At 43.1% G+C, this 19,982-nt stretch overlaps 1 protein-coding gene across 1 annotated transcript in view; it reads right to left on the reverse strand.

The window, feature by feature from the left end:
* The window catches only part of HHIPL2 (HHIP like 2), a 32,576-nt gene that overhangs the window by 4,006 nt on the left and 8,588 nt on the right, over positions 1-19,982 (reverse strand). The window contains exons 4-7 of the mRNA XM_047704276.1: positions 18,913-19,244; positions 17,741-17,867; positions 6,000-6,145; positions 1,532-1,613 (exon numbers count right to left, since the gene is read on the reverse strand). Coding sequence (XP_047560232.1) covers positions 1,532-1,613; positions 6,000-6,145; positions 17,741-17,867; positions 18,913-19,244 — 687 coding nt within the window. The remainder of the gene's footprint in view (positions 1-1,531; positions 1,614-5,999; positions 6,146-17,740; positions 17,868-18,912; positions 19,245-19,982) is intronic.

The following is a 19,982-nucleotide window of genomic DNA, read 5'->3' on the forward strand; positions in this document are numbered from 1 at the left end:
GATTTTGGGGGGAGACTTGCTTGCTTTGGGGCAGAATCCGGAGATAAATCCATGCACTGCCCCAGGCCCTCAGGCTGGATCCGCTGCATCTCCCTCCCAGGAGAGTGAGGACCACACGTTCGCCACCCTCACAGATGGGAAGCTGTCCTATGGCCGTTGTCTGGGCAGCTGGTTAGCCTCTGAGAGAGGCTGCCAGAAGAGCAGAAGTCAACAGTATGGAACCCACCAACTGAGTAAATATGGCCACAGAATTCCAGCAAGGGTCGGGAAGAGACACTAAGAAACCAGTTTGAGGTATTTGCCTAGACCCTCCTGCGCTGTTGGTGGGAATGCAGGCTGGTGCAGCCACTCTGGAAAACAGCATGGAGGGTCCTCAAGAAGTCGAAAATAGAGCTACCCTACGACCCAGCAATCGCACTACTGGGTATTTACCCCAAAGATACAAATGTAGTGATCTGAAGGGGCACCTGTACCCCAATGTTCATAGCAGCAATGTCCACAATAGCCAAACTATGGAAAGAGCCCGGATGTCCATCGACAGATGAATGGATAAAGAAGATGTGGTGTATATATACAATGGAATATTACCCAGCCATCAAAAAAATGAAATCTTGCCATCTTGTAATGATGTAGATAGAACTAGAAGATATTATACTGAGGGAAATAAGTCAATCATAGAAAGACAATTATCATATGGTCTCACTCACATGTGGAATCTAAGAAACAAACAGGAGCACAGGGGAAGGGACGGAAAAATAAAACAAGAAGAAATCAGACAAGAAGACAAACTTTAAGAGACTCTTAACGCTAGGAAACAAACTGAGGGTTACTGGAGGGGAGGTGGGTGGGGGGATGGGGTAACTGAGTGGTGGGCATTAAGGAGAGCACGTGGTGTGATGAGCACTGGGTATTATGTAAAACTGATGAAGCACTGAACTCTACCTCTGAAACTAATAATATACTATTGTTAATTAATTGAATTTAAATTAAAAATGTTCAAAACATTGAAAATATATTAAAAAATAAATAAATTGTCCCAGATTTGGCCAGTAGGAGCCCTTCAAAATTTGCACCTACAGAAGAAAATAATCACAATAATATTAAAAATAAATACATAAATAAGATATTTGCCCAGGACCTTGAGATCTCAACTAAACCCAGAGGAGAGGGCAACAGCACTTACTCAGGTGGTCAGAACTATACACCCATTGTCAGATGATCCCAGACAGAAGTTTCCAGAAGCATATTAAAAAACAAAAATAAACAGGATCCACAGGTCTAGACTAGTCATCCAAGAATGGCTCAAGATCCTCATTTCCCACCACAAGAGACCATTTCCCAAATTTTTCATAATTCCTAGACACATTGCCCTCTACATTTATTTGCCCAATCTGCTTTTTATCTAAAGCGAAGATTTGCTTCGTTGATCATTTCTGGTAACTCCTGGGGAGTCAGGACTATTTTCATGATCTGCCATGAAGATAAGGGCTGATACGGATGCACCTAAGAAGAAAATGAGACCAAAGCTCACCTCGATGGATCAACAAATTTGTAAATCGATCCGTGTGGTGCATAGGCGCTGGGGTAGGCGGTGGCCAGGAAGTAGAGCTCCCCTGAGGAAACAGGGACAGGTCATCAGTAGGATGGCGGAGACACAGAGCTGGATGCACAGAAAACCCTCGACATGGGGTTAGAGCCCTGAAATGCAGTGAGCCGCAGGAAGGGAGCCCCAGGAAGAGAACCCCAGAACCCCGACTGACAGCTCAGCCCTCACTGGACTGTGAATTCCTTAAGGAGAAAGCCCTTCTCTGACCCCCAAAGACTAGCTCAGAGTGCACCCAACAGACGTGCATCTCTGTTTACAATCAATGAGCCAAACCGGCTTCCCCTTTATCATCTCTGCTCTAAGAAACTTCTCCTTAACGAATCTCCGCTTCCTCCCCCACCTCTTGACTATTACTAAGGATTCTCTGAGAAACCCTGAAATAGCTGTTGACAGGTTAAGGACCATTTATCTGTCACTTTCTGTTGCCCCCTCTTGAGTCCACTCCTCGCTTCTCCCTCCAGCTGAACCTTCCTTCCTCGGTCCTTGGGTCCTCCGTTTCCCCTGATCCCCCATTCTTCAGACAGTCCTCCGGGCCTTCTCCACACCTCCCAGAAATCACCTCTACCCACGGTCGAGCCCCCGTGCCTCCCAATTCCCCCCGTTGAACACTCTCTGCTCACAGTCACTACCTCATTCCATCTCTTCTCCCGGTTACCTTTGAGGGACAGGAAAGGATGGGCTGACGAGCCCAACTTCCAGGCTGGAGCCTTCTGACTTTGAATCCTGACAACACCAGCTGCTAGCTGTGTTGTCTCAGGCAACCTCTCAACTTGTGTAACCCTCATATTATTAATTCATCTGTCAAATGGGGCTAATAATACTCACTGATTATTAGGGATTAAGTTAGAAAGTGACGGGGTGCCTGGGTGGCTCAGGTGGTTAAGCATCCAACTCTTGGTCTCGGCTCAGGTCATGATCTCAGGGTCCTGAGATGGAGCCTCACATGGGCCTCCACACTCAGCGGGGAGTCTACTTGAGGATTCTCTCCCTCCCTCTCCCTCTGCTTCTCCCCCCCTCAAATAAATAAATACATCTTTTTTAAAAATTAAAAAATTATGGTCAGCATTACTCTTACCTCCTTACCTCTTCACGCCATAATACTTATGCCACTGCACTGAACTGAGCTCACTTGTAGTATGCTCTCCCTCAACCTCATGGAAGTAAATGTCTACTAAACTGGTAACTGGAAAAGCCTAGAACTTCAGACAGCTTGGAGTGATTCTACAACCTTCTTCCTTGAATTAGTGGAGGACAGTGACCCATGTTTGTCCTGTGCCGAATGTGAGGCCTCCGGTCTTCATGGAGCCCCCACGCACAGCCTCCTAATAAACTCTGGATTTTGGGTCCTCACCAACTATATGGTCACCTTGCTCTGTAAGGGGTCTGAGGCATTAGGATGCACCCCACCCTAGAGCCGGTTTGCCTCGTCTGATTGGAAAGCCCAGGCACTGTCCATCTGATAAAAAGAGGGGTCTACCAAGCGTCTGCATGTCCATGGGGTGACATCATGCAGGAGCCCCTCTAGACCATGCAAAGAATTCCTGCTCTAATTGAAAACCCCACACTGTGGCGTAGTCCCTCCACAACACCAGTTTATGTGAATTATATGGCCTAAACACACCATAGACTTCCCATTGTATTTTTAGGGGAAAACAACGCTAGAAGTGAATTTCACGTGTCATGTCCAACTGACAATTTTAAAAATATATTTGAGGACCAAAAACGACTACCCCAAAAATCTGCAATATGCCATGGCAAGCAAAACGCATGCGACGTAAACTTAGTGCAAGCATTAGTACTTGGACCAGCCCTCTTGAGAATGGGACTGACATTCAGGAATCCAACCCATCAGGACCCACTCAGCAAGGGGCGGCCCAACCTCCTGCCCTGCCCTCCGCAGTCACTTCTTTATGCCAGCTGTCAGTTAGAAAACCTGGAATTACACCGCAGTACTGGAGGTTCAACCAAAAAGGACATGTCTACAGCGTGGTGAATGATAACAAAATAATGAAATACTCAGATCTAAAAATATGTCCTTAAGTGGGAAAGGCTAGGACACAAGCAGAAAATCTGAATTACTCCACGCAAACAACCAACGTGGGAAGACCAAGCAACGTGGGAAGAAAATAACTTGCCTCAGGACACCTGGGTGGCTCAGTTGGTTAAGCATCTGCCTTCAACTCAGGTCATGATCCCAGGGTCCTAGGATCGAGCCCTACCTCGGGGGGGGGGGTCCCTGCTCAGCGGGGAGCCTGCTTTTCCCTCTCCCTCTCCCTCTGCCCCTCTCCTGTTTATGCGCGCTCCCTCGCTCTCTCTCTTTCTCTCTCTCTCTCAAATAAATATATAAAATCTTTAAAAGAAAAAAGAAAAGAACTAGTCTTGAAAACAGCCTTCCTCGCTTTAGGGCCATTTTGGGCAGTCTGGCTTGGGAACAACACCCTGGCAGGTCCACTTGATAAAATTCAGCCAAGGACACTCAGTCTTGTTGGCCAGACGTACTGACTGGTACTTAAAAGCTGCCTGTTTTCTCCGGTGAGAAGCCGACAGGCACAGCAAACCAAACCACCCAAGCCAAGGTTTCCGAAGCCTTCTGAGAAGGAGCAAGCTGCAGAAGACAGCAGCCCAGGATCCCCGGGGAAGACCCACCTCCGGGGCTACAGCCTCCAGGCAGAGCGAGCTCCAGCCACCTGGGGGCCCCAGCCTGGAGGGGCTCTGGCAGGACAGACGCCCCACCAGGCCTCGGGCTTTCCCGTCATCCTCCTTTCACGGAGCACCATCCTGCCAGCCTGTGGTTTCTTCTCCTTTTTTATATGTTTGGACTTCCAATTTGGAACTCACTTAGACTTTCTCTATTGAGAATGCTTGAATTCTCTCGAATACCCTCCATTCCTCTAAAACATTCATCTCAAACGATAAGCTAGGAAAAGGTCCAAGAGCTGACTGGATTTCCGTATGTCTTGCTCAAGTGAAGGTCTGGCACAGTCACCCCATGACTCAGAACGGAAAGAAGCCCCTAAGGAAACTAAGGAAACCTTCAAGGCTCTGGTTCACCCTCACAGAGAAGCCCAGGTCTGGAAGGGGCCCTGAGAGACCCTGTCGTTCTCTTCCGAGACCCCAAGCATGGCTAGATGCAGTGCCAAATACCAAAGAGATCACAGGCCCTGTCCTCCTCACCAAAAAAAAAAAAAAAAAAAAAAAGAATATTATCTTTCAAAATGTAACCAACTTAAGTAAAGCTGAAATTAAAAATCCATTTTCTGGTTACAGAATTTGAGGCAAGTTAGCAGAGCAGAGTCTCTGTCTGTCCCTCATACACACACACACACACACACACACACACACACACACGCTTTGCTTTGCTGACGCCCTTAATAAACACCTCATCTGTCTAGCAAATAGCCTCCCACTGAGCTGTCTACCCTTCTAACAGAGATCTCTCAGGGAAGAAATTCTCCCTGGCTCACTCCCAGCACTGGCCTCACAGACTCCGGCAGGGTGAGGAAAGGCCCAGTGAGGAGCTGATCACCAGAGGCGCTCCCTCCCAGGCAGCACCAGGAGGGTAAACACCAGTGTCCAGCATATCTGCCCCACTACTGGCCCCACCCACGTTCCTGTGATCGCAGATCAGAATCCAGTCAAGGAGGAGGACATGAATCTCCTTCACGGTCAAAAGACCAAAAGACCAAAGTATAGACCCTGATTTGCCCCACATAGTGAGGTGTGGGCCTCGGTCAAGAAGGGGTAGGTTGGCATATTCCGTCTGTTGCCTCAATGGCGAAATAAGTGTAATCATTACATCATGGGGACGCTGTAACTATTAAATAACATAAAAAATGTAAAGTGCGGGACGCCTGGGTGGCTCAGTTGGTTGGACGACTGCCTTCGGCTCAGTCATGGTCCCGGAGTCCCGGGATCGAGTCCCGTATCGGGCTCCCAGCTCCATGGGGAGTCTGCTTCTCCCTCTGACCTTCTCCTCGCTCATGCTCTCTCTCAAATAAATAAATAAAATCTTTAAAAAAAAAATGTAAAGTGCTTAGAACAGTATCCAGGACATTCTAAAAGCTGACTACGGGGTCCCTGGGAGACTCAGTCAGTTAGGCATCCAACTCTTGATTTTGGCTCAGGTCGTGAGACAGGTCCCGAATTGGGACCCTGTGCTGAGTGTGGAGTCTGCTTAAGATTCTCTCTCTCTCTCCTCTCCCTCTGCCCCTCTCTGCTGTACATTTTCCCTCTGTCTTAAAAAAAAAAATTAAAAGGTAGTAAAAATAGAAGTGTAGTTGTTATTTAAATAATAATAGTTAAGAGTAATTTTTATAACAGATGTTGGTTCACAATGCCTGTGATGATTTAAGTTCCAAAAAGCAGAAACAGCATAACCCTGGGCATTTGTTACCTGCTTCGTCTTCAGCAAAAGAGATGATAAACTTGCTGTGGGTGCTGATCAGCCCTGGGAAGGCACAGGACGCAGTGTTGCCAAGGCAAATATCCCGTTTCTTCCATTTCTTGGTTTTCCTATCTTCCTGCAAAGCCATAAGTCGACTAGATGAAAAATAAAACCTTTATTATAGGAATCCATATTTTCACCCTGCAAGATATTCTTCCTCCTTCCCTAGGAGATCAACACCTAGCCTCTCCCAGGAATCAAAAAGCTGCTTCAGAGATACCTGGGTCACCCGCTGTCCCTAGCTGGAGCAGCTCTTCTTCTATCATAAGAGGAGTCTGGGGCCCCGAGAAGGTTACACCGCTACAAAAAACTAATCCAATTTCTATTAGTTTGTGAGGAGATGGTGGGAACTGTGGGAAAAACAAAGAACAATTAAATCCCAAAGACCTGACAAGTGATGATAAAGGAACTGACCAATTACTGGCTGTTCCCCATCTCTGGAACCAAGTATTACAGTATGAAAATACTACTGTCCTTTCTGAGGAAGATGGGGTAATTTTACCCTCACACCTTAAAGAGTCAAAACCTAGACAATAGAGTGACAATTTTTAAAAGACACTGGGAATCAGCCAATGAAGGACTATATTCCCTAAGAGATGAGAAACAAACAAAGTAAATCCTAAAATTTTCCCAGCTTACTACCTTGAGAAAGTTTCCAGCACAAGGAAGGAAAACACAGGCAGAGACAGCAGACTCCTTAAGCTGAAAAGGAGTCCAGGAAGACATATGGAGGAAGAGTCTGCAGGACAGACTTTGGAGAGAAGAGGGGGGTGCAGAGACTAGGCCCCAGAGAGCTGCAAAGTGTCTCCCTTGAGTATCCATCACTGCACTTAACAGCACATACATGTGAGGGAACCACCCAAATCAGGGGAAAGAATTAGAAAGGAAAGTACTTGGCACTTACTCAGGGTCAGGCATAGTGTAAAGATAATTCACAGAGCATTGGGAAGAGTTTCTAGCAAAGTTCTGCTTCAGCATTATCTAAACGAGAAGGAAAAAAGAGGATGGGGAAACAAAAACTATTTGAAAAAAATTATAGCCAAGATTTTTCCAGATTTGATGTAAGCTATAAGCTCACAAATCCAATCAGTGCAACCAAATCCAAGCACAAAAAATATGACAAAAACTACACCAACAAATATCATAATGAAATTCCACAAAACCAATGATAAAATCTCAAAAATGGCCAGAGAAAACCTGACATGATCGATATGGAGGAACAAATATAAGGATGACAGCAGATCTCTCATTGGAATTAAGGCCAAGCAGAAGATAATGGACAATATTTTTAAAGAATTAAAGAAAGAGTATGTCAACATAGACTTCTATATTTAGTGAAAATATTTTTCAAAAAGGAAGGGGGAAGAAAAGACAGCAAAAGCAGAAAGAATTCGAGGAGTCAAGATGGCGGAGAAGTAGCAGGCTGAGACTACTTCGGGTAGCGGGAGATCAGCTAAATAGCTTATCTAAAGATTGCAAATACCTACAAATCCAACGGGAGATTGAAGAGAAGAAGAACAGCAATTCCAGAAACAGAAAATCAACCACTTTCTGCAAGGTAGGACTGGTGGAGAAGTGAATCCAAAGCGACGGGAAGATAGACCGCGGGGGGAGGGGCCGGCTCCCGGCGAGCGGCGGAGCAACGGAGCAAAATCAGGACTTTTAAAAGTCTGTTCTGCTGAGGGACATCGCTCCAGAGGCTTAACTGGGGTGAAGCCCAGGCGGGGTAAGCGCGGCCTCAGGTCCCGCAGGGTCGCAGAAGGATCGGGGGTGTCTCAGTGTCGCAGAGCTTACCGGTATTAGAACGGGGAAGCCGGCTGCAGAGACAGAGCCGAGGAGTGACTCTCAGCTCAGGGTTGAACCTTGAACCGGTCGCAGGCTCGGTCAGCTCGGAGCGCGGCCGGAGGCCAGGGTGACGAGAATCATTGGCACTGTTCTCTGAGGGCGCACTGAGGAGTGGGGCCCCGGGCTCTCGGCTCCTCCGGGCCGGAGACCAGGAGGCCGCCATCTTCATTCCCGTCCTCTGGACTCTACGGAAAGCGCTCAGGGAACAAAAGCTCCCGAAAGCAAACCCAGCAAACCCGAGCGGATTACTCAGCGCGGCCCGGATAAGGGCGGTGCAACTCCGCCTGGGGCAAAGACGCTTGAGAATCACTACAACGGGCCCCTCCCCCAGAAGATCTACGGGAAACCCAGCCAGGACCAAGTTCACCTACCAAGGAGAGTGGCGGAATTCCAGAGGAGAAGAAAGCAAAGCACGGAACTCATGGCTTTCTCCCCATGATTTTTTAGCCTTGCAGTTAATTTAATTTTTTTTTTCTTTTTCAATTTTTTTTTCTTTTTCTCTTCTTCTGCTAAATTTTTTTTTAACTTTTACCATTTTCTTTTTTTTAACGTTTTTTAAATAGTTTATCTAATATATATATATATTTTTTCCTCTTTTTATATTTATTTCTTTATCGGCTTTCTTTTTTTTTAATAGTTTTTTTTTTCTTTTTTTTTCTTTCTTTCTGAGCCCCTTTTTATCCCCTTTCTCCCCCCTCACAATTCAGGATCTCTTCTGATTTGGCTAAAGCATATTTTCCTGGGGTTGTTGCCACCCTTTTAGTATTTTACTTGCTCCTTCATAAACTCTTATCTGGACAAAATGACAAGGCGGAAAAATTCACAACAAAAAAAAGAACAAGAGGCAGTACCAAAGGCTAGGGACCTAATCAACACAGACATTGGTAATATGTCAGATATAGAGTTCAGAATGACGATTCTCAAGGTTCTAGCCGGGCTTGAAAAAGGCATGGAAGATATTAAAGCAACCCTCTCGGGAGATATAAAAGCCCTTTCTGGAGAAATAAAAGAACTAAAATCTAACCAAGTTGAAATCAAAAAAGCTATTAATGAGGTGCAATCAAAAATGGAGGCTCTCACTGCTAGGATAAATGAGGCAGAAGAAAGAATTAGCGATATAGAAGACCAAATGACAGAGAATAAAGAAGCTGAGCAAAAGAGGGACAAACAGCTACTGGACCACGAGGGGAGAATTCGAGAGATAAGTGACACCATAAGACGAAACAACATTAGAATAATTGGGATTCCAGAAGAAGAGGAAACAGAGAGGGGAGCAGAAGGTATATTGGAGAGAATTATTGGAGAGAATTTCCCCAATATGGCAAAGGGAACAAGCATCAAAATCCAGGAGGTTCAGAGAACCCCCCTCAAAATCAATAAGAATAGGTCTACACCCCGTCACCTAATAGTGAAATTGACAAGTCTTAGTGACAAAGAGAAGATCCTGAAAGCAGCCCGGGAAAAGAAGTCTGTAACGTACAATGGTAAAAATATTAGATTGGCAGCAGACTTATCCACAGAGACCTGGCAGGCCAGAAAGAGCTGGCATGATATATTCAGAGTACTAAATGAGAAAAACATGCAGCCAAGAATACTATATCCAGCTAGGCTATCATTGAAAATAGAAGGAGAGATTAAAAGCTTCCAGGACAAACAAAAACTGAAAGAATTGCAAATACCAAACCAGCTCTACAGGAAATATTGAAAGGGGTCCTCTAAGCAAAGAGAGACCCTAAAAGTAGTAGATCAGAAAGAAACAGAGACAATATACAATAACAGTTACCTTACAGGCAATACAATGGCACTAAATTCATATCTGTCAATACTTACCCTGAATGTTAATGGGCTAAACGCCCCAATCAAAAGACACAGGGTATCAGAATGGATAAAAAAACAAACCCATCTATATGTTGCCTACAAGAAACTCATCTTACACCCGAAGACACCTCCAGGTTTAAAGTGAGGGGGTGGAAAAGAATTTACCATGCTAATGGACATCAGAAGAAAGCAGGAGTGGCAATCCTTATATCAGATCAATTAGATTTTAAGCCAAAGACTATAATAAGAGATAAGGAAGGACACTATATCATACTCAAAGGAACTGTCCAACAAGAAGATCTAACAATTTTAAATATCTATGCCCCTAACGTGGGAGCAGCCAACTATATAAACCAATTAATAACAAAATCAAAGAAACACATCGACAAGAATACAATCATAGTAGGGGATTTTAACACTCCCCTCACTGAAATGGACAGATCATCCAAGCAAAAGGTCAACAAGGAAATCAAGGCCTTAAATGACACACTGGACCAGATGGACATCACAGATATATTCAGAACATTTCATCCCAAAGCAACAGAATACACATTCTTCTCTAGTGCACATGGAACATTCTCCAGAATAGATCACATTCTTGGTCCTAAATCAAGTCTCAACCGGTATCAAAAGATTGGGATCATTCCCTGCATATTTTCAGACCACAATGCTCTAAAGCTAGAACTCAATAACAAGAGGAAATTTGGAAAGAACCCAAATACATGGAGACTAAACAGCATCCTTCTAAAGAATGAATGGGTCAACCAGGAAATCAAAGAAGAATTGAAAAAAATTATGGAAACAAATGATAATGAAAACACAACAGTTCAGAATCTGTGGGACACAACAAAGGCAGTCCTGAGAGGAAAATACATAGCGGTACAAGCCTTTCTCAAGAAACAAGAAAGGTCTCAGGTACACAACCTAACCCTACACCTAAAGGAGCTGGAGAAAGAACAAGAAAGAAACCCAAAACCCAGCAGGAGAAGAGAAATCATAAAGATCAGAGCAGAAATCAATGAAATAGAAACCAAAAAAACAATAGAACAAATCAACGAAACTAGGAGCTGGTTCTTTGAAAGAATTAATAAGATTGATAAACCCCTGGCCAGACTTATCAAAAAGAAAAGAGAAAGGACCCAAATAAATAAAATCATGAATGAAAGAGGAGAGATCACAACGAACACCAAAGAAATACAGACAATTATAAGAACATACTATGAGCAACTCTACGCCAACAAATTTGACAATCTGGAAGAAATGGATGCATTCCTAGAGACATATAAACTACCACAACTGAACCAGGAAGAAATAGAAAGCCTGAACAGACCCATAACCAGTAAGGAGATTGAAACAGTCATCAAAAATCTCCAAACAAACAAAAGCCCAGGGCCAGACGGCTTCCCGGGGGAATTCTACCAAACATTTAAAGAAGAACTAATTCCTATTCTCCTGAAACTGTTCCAAAAAATAGCAATAGAAGGAAAACTTCCAAACTCATTTTATGAGGCCAGCATCACCTTGATCCCAAAACCAGACAAGGATCCCAACAAAAAAGAGAACTACAGACCAATATCCTTGATGAACACAGATGCAAAAATTCTCACCAAAATACTAGCCAATAGGATTCAACAGTACGTTAAAAGGATTATTCACCACGACCAAGTGGGATTTATTCCAGGGCTGCAAGGCTGGTTCAACATCCGCAAATCAATCAATGTGATACAACACATTAATAAAAGAAAGAACAAGAACCATATGATACTCTCCATAGATGCTGAAAAAGCATTTGACAAAGTACAGCATCCCTTCCTGATCAAAACTCTTCAAAGTGTAGGGATAGACGGCACATACCTCAATATTATCAAAGCCATCTATGAAAAACCCACCGCAAATATCATTCTCAATGGAGAAAAACTGAAAGCTTTTCCGCTAAGGTCAGGAACACGGCAGGGATGTCCGTTATCACCACTGCTATTCAACATAGTACTAGAAGTCCTAGCCTCAGCAATCAGACAACAAAAGGAAATTAAAGGCATCCAAATCGGCAAAGAAGAAGTCAAACTATCACTCTTCGCAGATGATATGATACTCTATGTGGAAAACCCAAAAGACTCCACTCCAAAACTGCTAGAACTTGTACAGGAATTCAGTAAAGTGTCAGGATATAAAATCAATGCACAGAAATCAGTTGCATTTCTCTACACCAACAACAAGACACAAGAAAGAGAAATTAAGGAGTCCATCCCATTTACAATTGCACCCAAAACTATAAGATACCTAGGAATAAACCTAACCAAAGAGACTAAGAATCTATACTCAGAAAACTATAAAGTACTCATGAAAGAAATTGAGGAAGACACAAAGAAATGGAAAAATGTTCCATGCTCCTGGATTAGAAGAATAATATTGTGAAAATGTCTATGCTACCTAAAGCAATCTACACATTTAATGCAATTCCTATCAAAGTACCATCCATTTTTTTCAAAGAAATGGAACAAATAATCCTCAAATTTATATGGAACCAGAAAAGACCTCGAATAGCCAAAGGAATATTGAAAAAGAAAGCCAAAGTTGGTGGCATCACAATTCCGGACTTCAAGCTCTATTACAAAGCTGTCATCATCAAGACAGCATGGTACTGGCACAAAAACAGACACATAGATCAATGGAACAGAATAGAGAGCCCAGAAATGGACCCTCAACTCTATGGTCAACTCATCTTCGACAAAGCAGGAAAGAATGTCCAATGGAACAAAGACAGCCTCTTCAATAAATGGTGTTGGGAAAATTGGACAGCCACATGCAGAAAAATGAAATTGGATCATTTCCTTACACCACACACGAAAATAGACTCAAAATGGATGAAGGATCTCAATGTGAGAAAGGAATCCATCAAAATCCTCGAGGAAAACACAGGCAGCAACCTCTTCGACGTCAGCCGCAGCAACATCTTCCTAGGAACATCACCAAAGGCAAGGGAAGCAAGGGCAAAAATGAACTTTTGGGATTTTATCAAGATCAAAAGCTTTTGCACAGCAAAGGAAACAGTGAACAAAACCAAAAGACAACTGACAGAATGGGAGAAGATATTTGCAAATGACATATCAGATAAAGGGCTAGTGTCCAAAATCTATAAAGAACTTAGCAAACTCAACACCCAAAGAACAAAGAATCCAATCAAGAAATGGGCAGAGGACATGAACAGACATTTCTGCAAAGAAGACATCCAGATGGCCAACAGACACATGAAAAAGTGCTCCATATCACTCGGCATCAGGGAAATACAAATCAAAACCACCATGAGATATCACCTCACACCAGTCAGAATGGCTAAAATTAACAAGTCAGGAAATGACAGATGCTGGCGAGGATGCGGAGAAAGGGGAACCCTCCTACACTGTTGGTGGGAATGCAAGCTGGTGCAACCACTCTGGAAAACAGCATGGAGGTTCCTCAAAATGTTGAAAATAGAACTACCCTATGACCCAGCAATTGCACTGCTGGGTATTTACCCTAAAGATACAAACATAGTGATCCGAAGGGGCACGTGCACCCGAATGTTTATAGCAGCAATGTCTACAATAGCCAAACTATGGAAAGAACCTAGATGTCCATCTACAGACGAATGGATAAAGAAGATGTGGTATATATACACAATGGAATACTATGCAGCCATCAAAAGAAATGAAATCTTGCCATTTGCGACGACGTGGATGGAACTAGAGGGTATCATGCTTAGCGAAATAAGTCAATCGGAGAAAGACAACTATCATATGATCTCCCTGATATGAGGGAGAGGAGATGCAACATGGGGGGTCGAGGGGGTAGGAGAAGAGTAAATGAAACAAGATGGGATTGGGAGGGAGACAAACCATAAGTGACTCTTAATCTCACAAAACAAACTGAGGGTTGATGGGGGGAGGGGGTTGAGAGAGGGGGTGGGGTTATGGATATCGGGGAGGGTATGTGCTATGGTGAGTGTTGTGAAGTGTGTAAACCTGGCGATTCGCAGACCTGTACCCCTGGGGATAAAAATATATGTTTATAAAGCTGTAAAAAAAAAAAAAAAAAAAAAAAAAAAAAAAAAAAGAAAGAAAGAAAGGATGAATCCCCAAGTTTTGTAGCAACATGGACGGGACTGGAAGAGATTATGCTGAGTGAAATAAGTCAAGCAGAGAGAGTCAATTATCATATGGTTTCACTTATTTGTGGAGCATAACAAATAGCATGGAGGACAAGGGGAGATGGAGAGGAGAAGGGAGTTGAGGGAAATTGGAAGGGGAGGTGAACCATGAGAGACTATGGACTCTGAAAAACGATCTGAGAATTTTGAAGGGGTGGGGGGTGGGAGGTTGGGGGCACCAGGTGGTGGGTATTGTAGAGGGCACGGATTGCATGGAGCACTGGGTGTGGAGCAAAAATAATGAATACTGTTATGCTGAAAAAAATAAAAAAAAAAAAAAAAAAAAAAAAAAAAAAAAAAAAAAAAAAAGCAGAAAGAATTCATCACCAATGAATCCATTTTTCAAAAAATAGTAGAGGAAGCTCTTCAAGCATTAAAAAAAAAAATGACATCCCCAGAAGGAAATATGCACAAAGTAATGAGGAGTATTAAAAATGGAAACTGTATTTGTTTCTTACCACCACTGTAACATATCACCACAACCTGGCAGCTTAAAACCACCCACACTTATTCTCTTAGAGTTTTGGAGGCCAACATCCTGAAATGGTTTCCACTGGGGCAAAATCAAGGTGTTGGCAGGGCTGTGCTCCCTTCAGAGGCTCTAGAAGAGAATCAATTTCCTTGCCTCTTCCAGCTTCCAATGGTTGTCCTCATGTCTTGACTCATGCGCTCACCACACTGCTTCTGTTACTACCCTGACTTCTATCTCTTCTGTCTTCAAATTTCCCTCTACCTCCTTCTTCCAACCATATTTGTGAGTATATTTAGGACCCACCTAGATAATCCAGGGTTATCTCCCAAATCAAACACAGTCTCTTTGTGACCACAATCAAACTAAATTATAAATCAATAGCACAAAGACCTCAGGAAAATTTCAGATATTTGGAAACTAACACACTTCAAACCAACTTGTGAGACGGTACGTCAAAGCGAAATTAGAAAATATTCTTAACTGAATGAAAATGAAAACGCAATATATCAAACTTTATGGGATCCTGTTAAAGCAGGACTTGAGGAGAAATTCAGAACACTAAACTTATGTATTAGAAAAAAATGACAGTCTCGAGGTACTTGGGTGGCTCAGCTGCTTAGGCATCCAACTCTTGCTTTCAGCTCAGGTCATGATCTTCCAAGTTGTGAGATCAAAGCCCTGTGTAGGGCTTCTCGCTCAGCAGGGAGTCTGCTTAAAAGATTCTCTTCCGGGGCGCCTGGTTGGCTCAGGGGGTTAAAGCCTCTGCCTTTGGCTCAGGTCACGATCTCAGGGTCCTGGGATCGAGCCCCACATCGGGCTCTCTGTTCCACAGAGAGCCTGCTTCCTCCTCTCTCTCTCTCTGCCTGCCTCTCTGCCTACTTGTGATCTCTGTCAAATAAATAAATAATAAAAAATCTTTTAAAAAAAAAAAAGATTCTCTTCCTCTGCCCCTTGCTCACTCTCTGTCTCTCTAAAATAAATAAATCTTTTAAAAAAAACAAACAAACAAAAAAAGTAAGGAAAAGAGGACAGTCTCAACTCAGTGACCATAGTTTTCATCCTGAAGTGGCATAATGTTATTTGAATATGGACTTGGATTAGCTGTAAATGTATATTGCAAACTCTAGGCAACCAATGAAAAAGAAAAAAAAAAGTATAACTAACATGCTAAAAAAGGGAAGAAAATGGAATTACATAGATTGCTCAGTTAAATCCACAAAAGGCAAAAAAGAGTGGAAGACAAAAATAGAACAAAGAATAAAGGCAACAAATAGAAAGCAGTAAAAAATATGGTAGATATTAATCCAACTATGTCCCTAACTACGTGGAATGTTAATGGTCTAAATGCACCAATTAGAAGACAAAAGAAATAATGGGGGCACCTGGGTGGCTCAGTTGGTTAAGCCTTGACTCTTGATTTTGTCTCAGATCATGATCTCACAGTCCTGAGATTGAGCCCCAAGTCAGCCTAAACACAGCATGGAGGCTGCTTGTCCCTCTCCCTCTTCTCCTTCCCCTGCTCTCTCTCTCAATATCTCTCAAATAAATGAAAAAATAAAATATTTTTTAATCTTTTTTTTAAAGATTTTATTTATTTATTTGACAGAGACAGAGAGAGATCACAAGTAGGCAGAGAGGCAGGCACAGAGAAAGGAGGAAGCAGGCTCCCTGGACCCTGGGATCATGACCTGAGCCCAAAGCAGAGGCTTAACCCACTGAGCGACCCAAGCGCCCTGAAAAAATAAAATCTTTAACAAAAAAAGAAGACCAAAGAAATCACCAGACGAGACACAACTATACGTTTTCTATAAGAAAACTTTAGGCCTTGATGACTTCACCTGGAAGAAACATATAAAGAAGAAATAAAACCTATTTTAACAAACTCTTCTGGATAACTGAAGAGGAGGAGACACTCTCCAGCTCATTCTAATAAACCCTGCATTATCCTGACGCCAAAATCTGGCAAAGATATTCCAAGAAAGAAATCCCTTTCGTGAACACAGATGCAAAATTTTCCAACAACCTGTTAGTAAATCCAATCCAACAATATATTAAAAGGAAAATACATCATGACCAAATGGTATTTATTCCAGAAATGCAAGACTGCTTCAATGATTTTTTAAAAAAAAAAAAGCAATCAATGTAATTCACTATATTAAAAACTAAAAATGAGAAAACCACATGATTCTCTCACAAGATGCAAAGATGCATTTGCATCTTGCATTTTGCATTTGTATTTGCAAAACATAACATCCAGCCTTAATACAAATTCTCAGTGAACTAGGAATGGAAGGAAAACTTCTTCACCTAATAGATGGCATTTACAAGTACCTACAACTGACATCATACTCACTGGTAAAAACGGAAACCTTCTAACCAACATTGTACTGAAGTTTAAGAAGAAGCATTAAGTCAAGAGAATAACAATAAAAGCCTTGCAATTCAGGAAAAGAAAAAGTAAAAGTATCTATATTCATAGACAAAATGATCTTCTTCATAGAAAATCCAATAGAATCTACACACACACACACACACACACACACAAGCCAATTGAGCTAATAAGAGTTTGACAAGGGGGCACGTAGGTGGCTCAGTCGTGAAGTGTCTGCCTTCGGCTCAGGTCATGATCCCAGGGTCCTGGGATCGAGCCCCACATCAGGCTCCCTGCTCATCAGGAAGTCTGCTTCTCCCTCTCCCTCTGCTTGTGTTCCCTCTCTCATTGTCTCTCTCTGTCAAATAAATAAATAAAATCTTAAAAAAAAAAGTTTGACAAGGTTGCTGGACATAAGCTATACACACATACACACACACACACACACACACACACACTTAAATATACATAATAAATATATAATAAATGTGTAGTAAAAAACTGGAAATAGCCAAAACGGGAGACTACATGAATAACTGGTATTATATTCATGCACTTGAATATTACAAAGCAATAAAAGAGAGAAACTGATACATGTGACAACAGAGATGACTCTCACTGATGTTACTGAATGAAAGAAACCATACATGTACAAAAAAAGAATGCATATACACAATTCCATTTATATTAAATTCCAGAAGCAAAATTAACGTGATGGGAGTGGTTACCTCTGGCCAACGGGTGTGTGTGTGTGTGTGTGTGTGTGTGTGTGTGTGTGTGTGAGTGAGAGAGAAGGGGTGGTACTGACAGGCAACAGGCCAAGAAGGAACCTTCCAGAGTGATGGAAATGTTCTGCATCTTAACATATTTACAAGTGTATATATTGTAAAACTTTATCCAACTGTGCTCTTAGAGACTTTGTCTCGCCACATGTAGTTTGTATGTCAATAAAAATGCTGAAATAAAAGAAATGAAAGAAGATACCAATCCCTTCTTACCCACTCATGAAGTCCCCAAAGATGTAGAGGCCACTGAGATTTGGGGATTCACACCCACGGTAGACGTATCCTCCAGTGACTGACTTGCCCACTGCATGACCATAAGCATAGATTGGCAGAATGTCACCTGTCCATGAACAAAGAGAGTGTCACAGCTAAAGATTGAGACCTTCAGGTGCCTGGATGGCTTAGTTGGTTAAGCATCCGACTCTTGACTTCTGCTCAGGTTATGATCTCGGGGTCCTGAGACCAAGCCCCTGTCGGACTCCACTGAACACGGAGCCTATCTGGGATTCCTTCTCCCTCTCCTGCTGCTCTCCCCCCAACCCTGCTCATGCACACACACACACTTTCTCTCTCTCTTAAAAAAAAAAAAAATTTAGAGCTTCAATGAGGAAGATGGGGATTTTAAATGTAGCTGCCTGATTGAGTAGAGAATGCTTTCTCTCTTGGTCTTTGGAAGGGCAGGCAGCCAAGAGAATCATGCTTATTTTTCTCAACACACCAACCACAATATTTGTGAGCTTCCCCTTTGACTGGCCTCTGGAAGCCGAGAGGAAGCCAAAGACTGCCCCACCTGTGAGGCAGTGACCTGAGAACCCACACACCTAAGTGTATTCCCTGGGCTGACATGGCAGATACTCAGGTTTAAGGATCTGAAAATCTTGTGAGGGTCTCTAAGACTCCTTTGCAACTTATGAGGGTCAAAAAAGATTTGGCACCACTGATTTAAAAAAAAAAAAAAAAAAAAAAAAAAAAAAACCTGAAAAGCACATCCTGATGGACTGTACCACCAGTTTGCATATGGAATACCATCTCAGTGGGCTGGGCAAAATGGGAATAAGTGAAAAACAGAGCCACCAACTTTCCTCTGCTGGGTTTTCTCAAATTAGCCTAAAAACCCTGTGGGTAACGAATCTAAAATAGAGATTCCTCGGTCAATCCCAGTCCCTGAACCCAGCCGAGACCCGAATGCATCAGATCAACAAGCACTAACCCAACATGTTTCCGGTGCCTGTGAATGGAGGGCCAACCTGGAAGCTCGATCCCACAGGCCATAAACAAAGACCCCTGAGTGACCCGCAGGGCAGAACTCCCAGGTCATACTCCCCACCTCCACCTCCAACCCCCTCAGTCCACTCCAGAAATCACCCAGAGAACTTCTGACTTACCCAAAGAGGCATTGTGACAAAGCTTCCTGTCGTAACACTCAAACCCTTCCTTGGCCCTCCAGCCGTAGTTCCCGCCTTTCACAATGATGTCAACTTCTTCAAACCTATTTTGTCCCACGTCCCCACAGAACATCCGGCCTCGGCCCCGGCGCGTGACGGGGTCCCCTCGGTCCACGGCACAGCGCCACATGTTTCTGACCCCATAGGCATACACGGCGGGGTGGGCCCCTGGCTCGGCCACGAACGGATTGTCCGGGGGCACTCGGTAAGGCCTGCTGTCTGAGCCTGCCCTGTTCACGTCGATCCGTAACACCTTCCCCAGCAGGGAACTTCTGAAAGGAAGAACACCGGGGAACAGGCGCAGGATAAACACGCAGAAATGTATGGCCGGGTCATTGGCGAGTTTTATTTGTTCTGTTTTTGAAGCCTCCCCTAACTGTTTTCCAGAGCAGCTGCACTATTTTGCGTTTCCACCAACAGTATACAAAGTTTTCTGCATCTTCAGCAACACTTGCTGTCTTTTTGTGTTTGGGTTGTTTTGGGGGGGAAGGGGGCGGTGGAGGGAGATAAAGAGCCATCCTAATGGATGGGAGGTGATCTCTCATTGTAGTTTTTGATTTACACTTCCCTGATGAGGACTGACACTTTCCATACATCTGTTGGACATTTGTTAACCAGATGAGTAGGTTCTGGAGATCTGCTGTACGTCTGTCCCTATCATTAACAATACCGTATTTACACCTACAATTTTTGTTTATGCTTAAATTTTTTTAAGAGGGTAGAATTCATGTTAAGTGTTCAAAATTTAAAACTAAATAAAATAATGAAATATAAGATAAAATAAAATAGCACCAGACCAGAGACTGCCCAGGAGAACCTACTGATAGTCAACGCCAAACAACTACTAAGAATCACATGGGAACACAGGGTTTTTAAAGATATACACACGTGTATACAAGATCTATACATAAAGTCATCTCTGTACGAGACACATAGATAGACTGACTTATGCAAAATGTTAAGACTTGGGTTGCCTGGGTGGCTCGGTCGTTAAGCGTCTGCCTTGGGCT

This window comes from Lutra lutra, chromosome 15 (genome assembly GCF_902655055.1).
Source record: "Lutra lutra chromosome 15, mLutLut1.2, whole genome shotgun sequence".
Taxonomy (NCBI): domain Eukaryota; kingdom Metazoa; phylum Chordata; class Mammalia; order Carnivora; family Mustelidae; genus Lutra; species Lutra lutra.